The 15,076-nt window shown below is 42.5% G+C and overlaps 1 protein-coding gene across 1 annotated transcript in view; it reads right to left on the bottom strand.

Annotated features, from left to right (window-relative positions):
* Nucleotides 1-575: 575 nt before the first annotated feature.
* The window catches only part of LOC121329660 (zinc finger FYVE domain-containing protein 26-like), a 30,329-nt gene continuing 15,828 nt past the window's right edge, over nucleotides 576-15,076 (bottom strand). Inside the window, 15 exon segments of the mRNA XM_041275368.1 lie at nucleotides 576-3,065; nucleotides 3,975-4,025; nucleotides 4,349-4,531; nucleotides 5,367-5,426; nucleotides 6,028-6,169; nucleotides 6,851-7,056; nucleotides 8,599-8,796; nucleotides 9,210-9,419; nucleotides 10,304-10,479; nucleotides 10,482-10,512; nucleotides 11,096-11,243; nucleotides 11,543-11,643; nucleotides 13,240-13,376; nucleotides 13,956-14,079; nucleotides 14,081-14,209. Of these exon segments, the coding sequence (XP_041131302.1) occupies nucleotides 2,850-3,065; nucleotides 3,975-4,025; nucleotides 4,349-4,531; nucleotides 5,367-5,426; nucleotides 6,028-6,169; nucleotides 6,851-7,056; nucleotides 8,599-8,796; nucleotides 9,210-9,419; nucleotides 10,304-10,479; nucleotides 10,482-10,512; nucleotides 11,096-11,243; nucleotides 11,543-11,643; nucleotides 13,240-13,376; nucleotides 13,956-14,079; nucleotides 14,081-14,209 (2,112 nt within the window). The 3' untranslated portion in view covers nucleotides 576-2,849.

The following is a 15,076-nucleotide window of genomic DNA, read 5'->3' on the forward strand; positions in this document are numbered from 1 at the left end:
CTTATTGTTAGGGAAGATTTTTTAGTGGTTGATACAACCCCAGTGTTGTAAAATCCATCTGTAAATTGATCAAATCATCTCTCTAAGCAAATCTCAGTTCGATGTGAATCTAAGTTGTTAGTATAATATGGTGGGAATAGAGTAAAGACCTTGATAAATGTGACCCCTTTCCTTCTGTTGTATCGAGGGCTTTTGTAAGGTAATATGGTGGGGTGCAGGCTTTGATATCACAGTGTGTGGCAGAGCAAAGCTCTGCCCTTTTTAAATTGGCAGGGATGGGGTTAATTTCCCCTCCCTGCCTGGGTTTATTATGTTCAGGTGGCTGGGGTTGATTAAATGATTAACTTAATTAACAATCAATCAGCGCCCAGCCACCTGACATAAAAGGAGGCCTCTGCTTCTCATCTGGCAGGAGGGAGTTGAGGAAGCAGGTTGATGTTTGTGGTTGTTTGTTAGTTTGAAAGTTTTGAATCCAGTGAAGGCATTGCCCAGCCTGGAAACCTTATTTTTTTTGTAAGTTTTGTTTTTGCTTTGTGTCTAAAGATCTTTGTTTTGCCCTTGTGCACTTTATTTTTGTGTGCATCCTAGATGAATGCATTTTATTAAACATATTATTAAACATAGCTAGTGCTGTTAAAAAAGCAAACTATTCTGCAAACTTGTGTGAACAAGTGACTGTTGGCATTTTCTAATAGGTGAAAATGGAAATTACACATAGCGTGAACAATCTTTCTTTATTTCCGTAAAACAGATGCATGTTATTTTTCCTTGTTTACTGTATTGTACAGTAAAGCCTGCCTAATCCAGCTCCTCTATAAACTGTCAGTCTGTATGTTGTGTTTGAAGTGTATTTGAAGTGGTTCTCTTAAAGGGAAGACCTCTGTCTTTTCTAACTGCAGTATATAAAATGTGGTTAATAAGGCATTTGATTGGGTTAGAAGAGCTACAGCAATGTAAACACGCCTCACACACTTTGATTAGTTACAAGTGCTGCAAGAACTCAAAGTGAAGAAGTGTATTTTGGCCTAACCCAGTATTCTACTGCGCGGCAGAGCTAGCAATCACATGTGCGTTTCTTTATTTCAAGACACCAGATATTATCCTGTGGCCATATATCCCTTTTGAAGGTTTCCAGCGTTTAGTTCCACATTTATTACGAGTAATCAGATTAAGATATTATCAACTTTTTTTTGTCCCCTTACCTTTGTACAACATTTCCCTTCATACTGAAGTTCTATTGTTGACGTAACCTGTTAAAGATATTTTCAGGTGGCTTTAGGGTCTCTTGCTCAGTTGTAACTGCCTTTCTCTTGATATCTTATTGATCTCTTCAATGCCTAGGAGAAATTTACCACAACAGAGCCACCAAAACAGAGCAACAACATTGGAGCACTACCACCGCAAGCCACAGGTGGCGCTGAAGCCTAGAATAAGCACTGCAACATTAACTAGAACCGATAAATAAATAGAAAATGTAAGGCCTCACTGGGACAGTTTTGAGCAGGTACTCCCAGGTTTGAAAGTTTACGAAGCAGCGCTGTATTTCTTTCTGTTTTGACTGAATCCAGCTCGCAGTTTTGAAAAACGTTTTGGTCTGTAAACAAATGAATATTACAATGTGGTCTGCCCAGTCTCAGTCCCTTCTACTTGTACCCAAGTTGATGTGTCAGACGCTTGTCAGCATATCCTACAAGACACAATAAATGCTGTCCTTACACATGTAATGCAAGTATAGTCTAGGCAGCCATATTAAAACGTAATAAAACTACTGGCAACTTTACTAAGAAGCACAAAGCATCTCCATTCCATTGCTGTCCCATGTTTGAGGATACTCACACAAACCATCATATATCCCAGATTCTCATACTCTCAACAATGCCCTTAGCAAGTTTCCTCACAAATGGGTAAGTGGTTCTTTAAATATACATAAAACAGAAAAAGGGTGCCATGAATACGATATTCATGTGCTGGTGCCACCCACCTTCCTGTTGCCTGGGGCACGCCCCCACCCGAGGGCATAATAATATACCGCTGCCTCCCTGCTGCCTGGGGCACACCCCCACCCGAGGGCATAATAATATACCACCTCCCTATTGCCTGGGGCACGCCCCCACCCAAGGGCATAATATACCGCCTCCCTATTGCCTGGGGCACACCCCCAGCCAAGGGCATAATAATATACCACCTCCCTATTGCCTGGGGCAGACCCCCAGCCGAGGGTATAATAATATACCGGGATTATAACAATCCTCACATTCCACCAGTCATTTTTATTGTTCCCAAAAGAGAAGTAAGTTCCAGTTTTAAAGCCTGCAAAGCCATACATTAAATCTAAAGTACTGTACCAACATGTGTATAATTTGCACAATAAATATAAAAGAACTGCACTGATTTCTCAAGTATTCCTGCTTATTGTCACATTCTCCTAGATTTGTATTCGCCATTACTAGCACACCACTGAAACTACCTTCTTAAATAAATAGAGTTTTTTTTAATTCGCACAGCATCCTTCAAAACGGCTTTTGGTATGTCACCTAAACTAAGAATAATTGTTGTTAATAATTAATTTACTAATGTACTAGAGTAGGCAACTGCTTGCTGTAATTCTCTGACTTATTTTTCATAGAGCACCTACAGTACTATGCAAGAGGCACACTAAAAAAACTGAAAAAAACTGACTTTAAAACAACAACCGAGTACTTGGGGGACGGGGGTTGACAATGTAGCCCCTTTGCTTGCTTTCAGATTTGGTTTCATTCGTGTAAGATGGTTCTGAAGAACAGAACCATCTCCTAGGAAGGAGTGCAGGTTTGGCAGTGCGTGTGTGCGTGTGTGGTCTGTTCGCCCTGCTATCTGCGTGTGGCTGCGCCCTGCCGGGGAACCGTGCTGCTCCTGCCCTGGTGCTCGGACTGCCACTGTGTGCAGATGTCCTGCATGATGAGGTCCCTGGCCTGCTCTGCAGCCCCCAGCACTTCCTGCACCAGCTGGGAGGCCCGAGGCAGCTCCAGCTTTACCGCGATCAGGTAGGCCGAGCGCAGCTTACTGCACAGCAGGTAGGCCTTGATCTGAGAAGCAATAACAAGACAAACCACCGTCAGCAGAGTGGTCATCTAGTGCCGGGACAAATAACTGCTTGAAACATAACGGCAAACAACGTTCATGTTTGTAACAAGTGCATGTACTGAAATCCAGCTCAAATCTCAAAAGGCTTTTACTGCTCAGAGTGGTTTAATACCTTGTGACCAAATTCAGCTGCCTGCTACAGAATAACTTGAGATAGCATGAACTTGCACTAGTGGCTTCAAATGTAATTAAGATACATGATGTGATGAGTCAAAGGGGTTTCGGTCTGCAATTCAGCCTCCCAACAGTAGAAGGCATCAAACCAACTCAGGACTTCCCTTACCAAGGTCTTGTGACCATGACAAGAGTCATCTTTTTGAGGGGCGGCACCTTGGTGAGGGGCGGAAGTACAAGTATGTAAATTCCAGCCACTGGAGTCAAGTGAAATTAAGGATACCTGTCAGCTAGGGATTGGTGATCCACTGACTACAGGGAATAGAGGCGGGGGAAAAAAGGCTGGAGGGAAGTACGTGGGAGTTTGGACTGTGTCACGAACGTCGGCCTTACTAACTTGGCTCTTTTCTGTTTTTATTCCTTTTTGTTTTATTTTTGGATTTAAGCAGAGCGCGAAGAGGACTAAGAGGCTTCCGTTCCTTTATTTTTGATTACTCCAGCACTCCCTCCCTCACATCTTTCTTTATTATTTTTCTTTTTTTTTTTCCGTGTAATATTAAATAAACTTTTAATTTTTACACGTAAATCACTGTCTGGAAAATCCATTTTTACTCACACGCCTCACACATGAGTACAGCAAAAAGATATCGTACCAGCAAGCTGCCCTTCCCAGCAAAGCAGATCTCAAATACAGCATGTCTCCTAACTATTGTGCAGAGCACTGATCGCTCCCTTACCTTGTTATCTGTGCTTTTCATTTCCAAAATCAAACTGTCAAGTTCCTTAGCCTGTGTGGAATAAACAACACATGGTTATTTAACATACGGTTAAACCCAATATCAATCCAAAATTATTATTCACATGACTGATCCCTTCATTGTGTACGATGAAAGATTGTTTTTTAAGCTACCCATTTCTTATGTATATTTGGGGAAAAAACCTGATTAAACAAGTTTTTTTTTTTCAAACACCTTGCCCATTCTGTATTCTGAATTCTATGTTTGGAATTCTGAACTCTTTATTCTGTATTCTGTATCACTGGGGCAATCCTGAATCTAGTCCAGGCAGCGTGTAGTTGAAGTTCCGCTCAGGTATTAGAAGGCACTCTCACCTCGGAGGGCACCTTGTCAGCTGCCTCGATGCAGCTCAGGATGATGTTATCACAGTCGTTCTTGGTGGCGGCTCCCGACTCGCTGACACACTTAAGCAGCTGCCTGATCTCCCGATACTGCCTGTACTTTACCAGCCGCTTCACTGCCCTGTTGTACACCGCTGCTGCGTCCAGCAGGAAGTCCTGGGAACAGCAGACAGAGGATGAGCTCTGCAGGAATAGGGGCTAGAAACATCCCTCCACATCACAACAAAGTGCACCTCACAGGACATACAGACAAGTACAATCGGACTCACAAATACAATACACACCATGAAATGAAGTTGTGCCAGTTTTAGTTAATGTAGTATAGAAGTACAAAACGATATAAATACAAATACAAACCTCTTACAAAGGTTTTAAATTACTTTTTAAATTAAAATGAAGAGAAGTGTTTTAGTACTAATGAAGATTTTATAATTTAAAGACATGTTACAGTTTCCAAATAGTTAGTTCAAATGTGTAATGTGTGGTGCTGGATCACCCTTGTGTATCTTTTCACTGCTTGTATTCCTGTAAAAAGTTTGTTTCAGGGATCAGGAGCCCAAGTGGCATTGCTTCCCCACCAAAAAATGTGCCGACAGTATGGAAATTACACAAGAGCAGCAACAGTGTGGATCAACCACGTATTGAAACGAAAGCTTTGAAAACAATTAGGTGCAGTGCCTGGATGCTTGATTTGTGAGCTGTAAGGGAACATGCAGGGGGTGGGGTGATGGTGGTGCAGTGCCTGGATGCCTGATTTCTGGGCTGTACGGGGATTGGCTGAAAAACAACATCGCTCCATCCCTTTAATTTTATTTAGCCAAGTTCAAATGCCATGCTTTTTATTTAAATGAAGCTCTTGGGAATGCCATGATTAGACAGGAAACAGAAGTGCCCTTCAGCCCTGAAGCACATGGGCAAAGCAAGGGATCCAGTGCAGCCCCAACAGCATTAACATGAAGCACAGTGCGCACGTTTCCACAGCAACCAGTACCTGTATAATCCCGAAGGCAATTCCAAACCCCTCCTCAATGTTCTTACCGCCAAGCATGACCTGCAAACACAAGCATCAAAACCAAGCTCATGTGATTTTAATGCCCAAGAAAGCAAGCTAAATGAATAGCACTAAAATCTATGCATTCAGTAACCTGCTTCACAGAGCTGGCTGATCACAAGAGTCTTTTCCACTTTACAACCCTGAGCACTGCAACTCTGAACTAAAAACAAAAATTCACCCAAAACTGTTTCTTATTAATTGGTCAAAAACTTGAGATGTGATGAAACAGCAAATCTAATTTTCCAGTGTGACCTGTTTCAAGTTTTTAAAACCCCATTCACCTTGAACTTTGTATTTGAGTCGATGATACTGGCTGGCAGGATGGTATGGTGGGGTTTGTACTGGCTGGTGAAAAGCTGTCCTTCCCCCACATTTACAACAGAGTAGAAATAAATGGCAATTCACTTCTGCATTAAGCCTTTTAAAAGCAGATTGGAAGAATATTTTCCTCTCACCCGAGGTGCTGACATTTTTACTGCTGTACTGTCAGTTTATAGCCTTGGTACGCCAATAAAAATGTTAGTGCCCCCGATGAGAGGACAAGATTCTTCTAATCAATTTCCAATGACTGGCACTCAATTGCATGTGTGCAGTGTACCTTGCAGGCCACGTCCATCTTCATGCTTCTGTTTCCAAACAGGTTGGCAGGTGGGAAGGCTATGCTGCATGAGGTGCCAGAGCTCTCACAGCGATGCAGGAACCTGGTCACTTCAATCTGCAGCTCGATTGTGTTGATGTGCCTGCGGACACAGAGAGCAAAGAATTCACACAGGGAGAGGCGCTTAATAGGACCTCTAGAAATGGTGATCGCTGGGCGAAATCAGCATGGATAACTAGACAAATGGTGATCAATTAATTCATTGAGTTTTCGTAACAGATTAAAACATGCTCTGAACAGGCATTTTGTTTTGGTTATGCAGTCCTGTAAATGCATTTAAAAAAATATCAATCATGTATCTGCTGTCACAAGTGATAATAATTCTGTGGAGGTTTATAGCACCTTGTAAGTAAAATATTAAAGTGGGAAATAAGAATCCATGTTTAGTTTGTAGCACTGATAATTGCTCATTGAACCAGAAATGGACATTGAATTTGTAGATTGTTAGTGCAATATTGCTGTACCTTCAGTATAAGCAAGTCTAACGTTATAAAGCGGCTGATGAAGGTTTTAGCCCAGCAGTTTAAAAAAGTTTTGCACTGGAGCTCACCTTTTCCTTCCCACTTATTATTGCATATCCACCTTGCCTTCCACTACTATAACAAGGAGGGGTTGAGACAGTAAACCACAAGCTAGCAGTTGCAACAGAAATATAGAGAACCAAGATCCACCACAGAGGGTCACAGACTAGGGGGTGGCGTGGGGGGTGGGGGGTGGGAGTGGGGTGGGCCCAGGCCCCTTTCTCTCTCTCGTGTCTCTCTACCTGGACACATCGCTGGAGTACATCTTCTTCCTGAAGGAGCTGGCAGACTTCCTCCTCCCGGAGTTGCGGCTTGAGTGCTCCTGAAGGTAGGTCTTCAGGTGGTCCTTCGCCTTGATCAGCCACTTCTGCTTCCCCCCCAGGTCCACGTACGATTCTGCCTTGTGAGTGAAGAACCGGATACAAGTCATAGCTGCCCGCACGTGGTCCTGAAACAAGTCAGCGTGCACAGCTGGGCTCAGTTAAGAAGTGAAAGTCACAAATAACTGTATGGACAGATCTAAAAGAACCGTAGAGGGAAATTCACAAAACACAATCACTCCAATGTGCATTAACACACCCTTTGAAGTTACAGTACTTGAAATACATGACAAAGAACCAACTTCAAGGACTCTTGTGTATTCTTGACAGAAAGTTAGAGTCCCTTTGGATCATTTAAAGTTTATCAATGTTAGGTATTATAGTTTTATCTTCAGGTTAATGTTTTTGATATTGTAAACATTTATGTTGAGGTGGGAAGTAAATGGTAACGTGATAAATATTTATAGTGCAGACTATTTTGTATTATTTATAATATATCTTTGCTGAATAGAAAGCGAATACGAGTGTTTCCAAAGAGATTCCCAAACACTGTTTTTAAATTCTGTGCATCCAAAGACATGTAATTAAAAGTTTTAAGAATGAAGTCGACGGAGCTCCCAAGTGGTAAAGGCACTCCGAGTGGAGTGCAGGATGTGCCCTGTAGCCTGGAGGTCGCCATTTAGAGTCGAGCCTATTCGACTGCCGACCGTAGACGGGAGCTCCCAGGGGGCGGAGTTGGCGAGAGCGTCCTCTCCTCACCACCCATCAGTGACCCCTGTAGTCTGGCCGGACACCTGGCTTGCTTGTAAGCTGCGTTTTTCCTGTAGCTCCGAGATGGCTGCACGGTGAGTCTGCAGTGTGAAAAAAAGCGGTCGGCTAACGGCACACGCTTCAAAGGACAGTGCATGTTCGTCTTTGCCGCTCCTGAGTCAGTGTGGGGGTGGTAGCGGTGAGCTAAGCCTAAAAATAATTGGATATGCCAAATTGGGAGAAAATAATAAAAAAAAAATAATTGCCGATTACTAAATTAAAAAAAAAAAATGAAGTCAAGTGTTTGGTATTCTCTTAAACCAGTAGTTTGTCAGCCCCAGACTGTTCTGATTTATTAAATAAAATGGGGGGGAAAGAAATGTGTTAATCAGATTATTATACCTTTTGTTACAACTGTGGTACCATTCAAAATTGTAAAGGGGTACTTAGCTGAAACCTCCTGACAGAAGGGGTACAGTTTCAAAAAAAGGTTGAAAATGGCTGCGATAGATATATCTAAAACTGTAAGTGTGATGTAAAGCTTCTATTAGATTCCTCTGACCTCCTTTAAACAGGATGTGCATCTCAAAGTGTGATCCCCAAAGCAAAAACCCCAGGTGCATCTCTGAAGAGGATTACACACTCACAGAGCCCTCTTCATCGCGTGGACTTCTGTACAGTATGTACCTGTTTCACAGAACAGGGACAGTTCAACATTGGCTTGGAGCCAGTACCATCAGTGTTTAAATCTCTGATCATGGATTTAGGCATTGGAACTTCACAGAACGCTGTGCACATGTTCTTTAGACATATAAAACCAATAAGACTACATGAAAAATATAGAACTCAATAAATATACAAAATGAAGGTGAATATGCCATAACTGCAGTAGCGGAACCTAGGGAGAACATCCGTGTCACCTTCATGAACTGCTGCAGGTCATAGAGGATGTTGAAAAAGCCTCGTTTCTGCAGGTGTTTGCAGGATGCGATCAGGTACCCACTCCAGCTCTCCAGCCCCGAGTCAATGGTCTCCATCAGGTTCTCCAGAACGTGCAGCTTCCCACTTTCATAGCTCGGAACGAAGATCCCCTCCAGGAACACATCCTCCGGGGTTTCCTGAGAGAGAACAAGAATAATAACAACAACAATAATTTGATTGTTTGTTATGAAAGAACACATTCTGTCATTATTATAAGTAGTTTCTTGGCAGTTTCATACTATTAAAGATTTTATTTCTTTTGGAAAATGCTTCAAAATTGGAACCCCAGTGTTAGCATGTACAAGTGCCTACAGTGTACCCAATACTGGCCCTGAAGTGATGCACAATTCATGGTTTAATATCTGTCGGCTGAGCTCTGCACCCCTTTACCTTGTTGCTCAGGTGTATCAGAGAGCTCTCCATACTGTGCCTTGTTGCTCAGGTGTATCAGAGAGCTCTCCACACTCTACCTTGTTGCTCAGGTGTATCAGAGTGCTCTCCACACTCTACCTTGTTGAGAAGGTGTATCAGAGAGCTCTCCACACTCTACCTTGTTGAGAAGGTGTATCAGCGCGTCCCTCATGCAGTCATGCCTCATGTAGAAGCTGATGATGGCCAGGTTGGTCCTGTACGTGTGCAGGTAGTAGAGGCACTCCTGGTAGCAGCTGTTCTGCTGTATCTTCCCTTCTGGTCTGTCAGGAGGGGTAGTTTCCATCAGAGCATCCTCCAGTTGCTTCAGGGTGGCCAGGATATCATCGTTCTGCTGTGGAGAGAAAGGGGACGGACGGGATAGGGAGAGGCAGGGAGGGAGTGTGAAGGACGAGGAGGCAGAGATGGAGAGTGAAGTAAGCATAGGCAGGGAAGCAGACAAGAGATTACACCTAACTGGACCTCCTACTATTATTTTATGTGGATGGTCAAACCCAGTTTGGTGTTTTTTTGTTTAGTTTTTTCTTCTTTTTTTGATTTGTTTTTGTTAAATCCTCTTTTCTGTGGACTAGTGCATTTTTTCACTTACAGTATACATCCCCTGCCACAGCAGTAATAAACAATTAGAGATATTATTGTAATGAAAAATATCACCATGACTTTCATCCACTGTATGACACAAGTACCAATGAACAAACAGATGGTTAGGTTCTATTATACAGTATATCTGATACTCTCAATGTGTGATAAACAAAGAATGTCCTGACCAAGTGCTCTCACATTGGATTAGCCCTTCTGCTACGCAAGATGGTTATAAAACCACACTTTGCAATCTAGAGAAGGGGTAGTGTGCACTGACATGTTAACCCATACCTCTATTATTGAAAATAAAGAGAGAGACACATCTCTACATGACAGACAGGTAGAAAGTGCTCTTCCCACTGTGTAGGTATAAGACAATTCAAATAAGCAGTAGTGCAAAGTGGCCAAATTCATCTCCTACAACCCTGTACTCATACACTGCAACGAACAGAGCTCACCATAACACATCTTATTTTGCACAATCTAAGCTTGTTCGGTTCCTAGTAGCTGGCTGATCTTAGAATGTTTTACAAGTTGGGTCTTAAAAGACCCATGTGATTCTGCCTCAGGAACATGACTATGTAGCCCATGCCCTAACCATCCTGTGTAACAGATTGAGTAGAAGGTGCTTACCAGGGATAAGCTGGGTTTGACAGTGGACTCCAGGTGCTGGATGATATCCTGCAGGAGCTGGGGCCCGTAATTCTGCTGGTTCGGGTCGAACAGAGCTTTCAGACACCTTCTGAAATTCTCTCGCGCTGCAATCAGGTTCCCTGCTTTCAGGCAGGCCATCCCCCAGGCATGCCACACCCACCAGGGTCCAGACCACTCTTAGTGGAGACCTGAGCACAGAACAGGCTTGGGTCAGCAAAGGGAGGGAAGTGAATCACCAGGTACACTAGATCAGGGCAAGAGAAAGCTTAGCAGCAGAAGAAACAGGGAGAGCATTTTTATACCGTGCACATTTTTATCAAAGATGTTTCAGTAGATGCTGACCTCTCTTGAGAGTTAAAACCTCCACTAAAAGTTATCATACCAGTTAACAAAAAACAAATGGCTAGATGACATTACATCTTTTTTTTTTTTTCTTGGAGAAAGTCAAATATTTGGTACCCGTTTATTTGTAAATCTTGACCCTGTGTTTATTAAAGCTTTCTCTGGTGTGTTAAATTGGAAAGTTCTCTACCACAATGTAAGACAAAGTTTCTTGCTTTTTCTCAGATCCTCTGCTAGTGTCCTGCGATGTTTTTACAGTGTGTGTACAGTACTGTGTGAAAGGATGATGTACAGTTAGAAACAAGTACGCACAAATACAAACTTATTCATGCACATACAGAATAGTATACAAAACTGTGTGACGTCCTCTCCTATTCAGCCCCATGTACCTCCACAGCCAGCCTCATCCCTCCTATTCAGCCCATGTACCTCCACAGCCAGCTGGTAATACTCTGTCTGCAGCAGCTGGTTCCTCAGTCTGGACACGGCTGCAGGCTGCAGGATCTGATCCAGTGATGGCACGTACTTGTAGTTGGCAGAGACTAAAATCTTCAGCACGTCTACCTTGCTGATGTAACTGCATGGAAACAAGCCTGTCAGTGACTTACATCCCCCGCCATGGCAGGAAATATAAATTCTTCAGGACAAAAATTCAGATCATTTTGATGTGTGCTGCAGATAGTCAACAGGGTGTGGGCAGCTTGAGAGCATCCTAATCAGCAGGACATATGATTCTGCCTATATCTATGATGCCTGACTTATGGGACACCCCGGATTTATCCATAACTATTAAAAGTCAATAGCGCTAATGTATCAGCTGTGTTTCCGTATTCCTGAATGAGTCCCTGTATGTAGCTGGCAGCCTGTTTTTGGTACCTGTCGCACAGGGCCAGGTCCTGGCTGCGCCCCGCCTTGACGAACATCAGCTTGGCACTGAAGAGCAGCTGCTTCATGATGTCGGTGAGCAGCCGGGGACGGGGGGGGGGACGGGGTTACAGCACAAACACTAGCTGCTTAAAGGGTGCACAAGGAACTTTTTGTTTTATTGCGTTACATGTTCCAATGTGTTACTGCAACTCTTTTTGTAAGATGTATATTATGAACTACATTTCCCATCATCCTCCTGGTAAATCCATCTCAGTTACTTATGTGAGCAGGAGAATGATGGGAAATGTAGTTCTGAGCGGACCATGCAGGTACATGGGAAGCCTTCTTGAGGCAGGGAATGCAATTTAAAAGTTTAAAAGTATGGTGGTCAAAATGTAAAAAAAGAAAATAAATAAAATAATACACACACTTTATGTAAACAGTTGTAGCAACACATGGGAACATCTAACACAATAAAATAAAAATGTCCTTATGTACCCTTAATCTAGCTATAATCATTAAGGCTACAACCTGGGGGAAAGGCATTTGGAATGTGTCTGAAAATTCATATGCATTCCAGTCGAATAGCCATTATTTCTGTGGTGTTCCACTTATGAATCTGTTATGGGAAAATTCACTTAAAAATTACTAGAAACATTTTATGGCTATATGACCACTGTTTTGAAGTGTTAATCTGGTAAAATGTGCAAATCAGTGCCATGTGTCTGAATTGCATAGTTATATACTTACATATAGTATTTGCTCAAAAGAAACAACTTCCCAACACTTTGGTATGTTTAACACACCCTTGTCAAGGGAAAGTGTGTTTGCAAAGGTACTTATAGGCTTTTGATGCCATGGTAACTACACTCACTTATTTCTATTTAAATCTATTAATGTGTTTAATATGATATATAAAATGAAGAAGAAAAGTAATCGATAAACCAAAAATTCATTATTTTAACAATATTAGAAGAGAATATCATTTACAATGGAATAAATATCAGCTGTAGAATTCAGATAATTCCTTTCTGAAATTTGAAGACCTTCAAAGTGAAACTCGCAAAACCTAATTTCTCTTGTGAGACGGCTTGCTCACGAAAATTATTTACACACACTTATTATGAGGCGACGTGATTGACAGCCTTGGAATCAGCTTGAAGCAGGTAGTCTTATGAGTTAATTTAAACAAAGTGTGAAGACCAGTTTATTAATGTGTTCCCGCATGGTTTGAGGTGGAGACATCCACAAAGCATTAATTAGACAGTACTGGAGTCACACAGATCAAGACTTTCAGTGACTGTCTTCCAACAGCAATTAAACAAAATGCAAGTTACCGGCAATTACTAAATTTTACTTATTGTGAATTCTAGCCGTTGTATTAAACTACAAATGCAGTAACAATGTATCTGTTTATCAACTGTGATCAGATTGCAAACGCAATTTACAGAGAGATTGTGTGATTATGTTTATTAATGGTATACTGTAAGCTGACACTGACCGCATAACAGCCCCTATAGAAAGTGCAGTGGTCCCCCCTTGGTGGAACATGACTGGAGTTCTGCACAGGTCCTGGAATATTTAGGTTGGGCCAGTAATAAGCTAGAGTACATGTCAGTACACACTACTATCCGAGTGTTATTCACAGCATCCGGGTTTACTCTAGTTAGAAATTCAGTTCTGATGAGACCAGCACAATGTCCTACCTGCTCGTAGTAGAACTCGCTGTGCTCAATCTCATTTTCTGCTTCATTCAGTGAGAGTTTGCGCAGCCTCCCCGGCACTTCTGGTAACTGCAATATGACAGAAAAACCCAAACAGCCACTGCCAAGGCTGTCAGCCACTGCAAAGTGAAGCACAACACATTTTTCAAACTCCCCCACAGATGCAATGTGACCACCACAAACAGGCAAAAACAAATCTGAGCAATTTTGAAGGTGGAATTTCTGTAATGAGGAATACTAAACCTGGGGTGTGCACCGGAAATGCATTCCCCGAGTTGTGTTTGATATTTTTTCACAGCAAATCTTTAACGCAACTCTTTTAGAGGGGAAGAACTTAATCACCCCCAATTTTATACCAAGCTCATTATAGAAAATCCACCATGATTAGGCTTGTCAGAGACTGTCCTAGAAGTACAATATGCTGGTTTGGCTTTAATAAACGTAGCAAACATGCATACTCGGAGCAGCTCAGTGAAAGAACCCTCTTAGTGGCATGCTCAGTTTCACTCCTCCAGTTCAGCTCAGAATGCTATAGAACAGATTTCATTGGTGATCTGAGTGAGTGGGAAAATTCTCACTCTGACCCACTCAGTTATTAACGCACCCAGTAAGAAATTATCTATGTTGCACAACAAAAAAACACCTGTTTAGGCGTTTGGTCTGCAAAATAGAAAACAAAATAAAACCAATGCTCTCACCTTCTGCTTGCTCGTGCTCTTTTATGCTGTAATTAGAGGAAAGTTGTAAAGATGCAGCTCCAGTGTGAGAATCAGCTTTCCCCGTCATTCCCTCACTGAGAATGCCAGAGCACTTACTCTTGGTTGTAAAAGCTGTAACACTGGTCACACACTAGCACTGGATCCTCTCTGCAGCTCTGCACACCCATCTTCCTAGTGGAGCAGGTGTTGCAGACCAGCCGGACACAGCGCCTGCAGTGGTGCCGCCTGTTAAACTGGGGAGCAGAAAACACAGCTACTCAAATAGGTTCAAGAGCAGCAAATTTGACACTACATTTGGTAATTTTTTTCACCACTTTATGAGGTTTGTTAATTATTCTTGGTGGTTCTAATTGCAAATGAACTTGATTAGTTGCTTTGACTGAGTTTAGGAGCTGTTCTTCAGATACAGTTGCCTGTCATAAGTAATGTGAATATACAACAGTGCACAGCAGTGTATTGCCAGAAAAAGCTAAAGGACACTTGATCCAGGACACTGGCTCTTTCTTCTTTAAAGACTTTAGCTATCTCACATTACATCTCATGTTGGCAGGCAACCAAGGACATTTAAACTTAAACAAATTACATTTGAGTAAATGCAATAAGAACTGAAACCACAGTATCAGAATAATTGGGAAAAAATGATAGAAAACACAATAACAGAATAATCACAAACACCATAAAAAGGCAAGGGAACATTTAATAAAAAAAATAAAATAAATGTACATAACCAAAAGAGTGGAATCAAATTGAGGACTGCTATGATTATCATGCATTAGGCCAGTCTCCTCTATGCCTCCCTGGTTATGGTATGGGAAGCATGCTGGCTCAGCCCCCTCCCTCTTACCATGGTGATGCACGCTGGCTCAGCCCCTCCCTCTTACCACGGTGATGCACGCTGGCTCAGCCCCTCCCTCTTACCACGGTGAAGCACGCAGGCTCAGTCCCTCTCTCTTACCACGGTGAAGCACGCTGGCTCAGCCCCTCCCTCTTACCACGTTGAAGCACGCTGGCTCAGCCCCTCCCTGTTACCATAGTGAAGCACACTGGCTCAGCCCCTCCCTCTTGCCATGGTGAAGCACTCTGGCTCAGCCCCTCCCTCT

The sequence above is a fragment of the Polyodon spathula genome, chromosome 17 (genome assembly GCF_017654505.1).
Source record: "Polyodon spathula isolate WHYD16114869_AA chromosome 17, ASM1765450v1, whole genome shotgun sequence".
NCBI classification, from domain to species: domain Eukaryota; kingdom Metazoa; phylum Chordata; class Actinopteri; order Acipenseriformes; family Polyodontidae; genus Polyodon; species Polyodon spathula.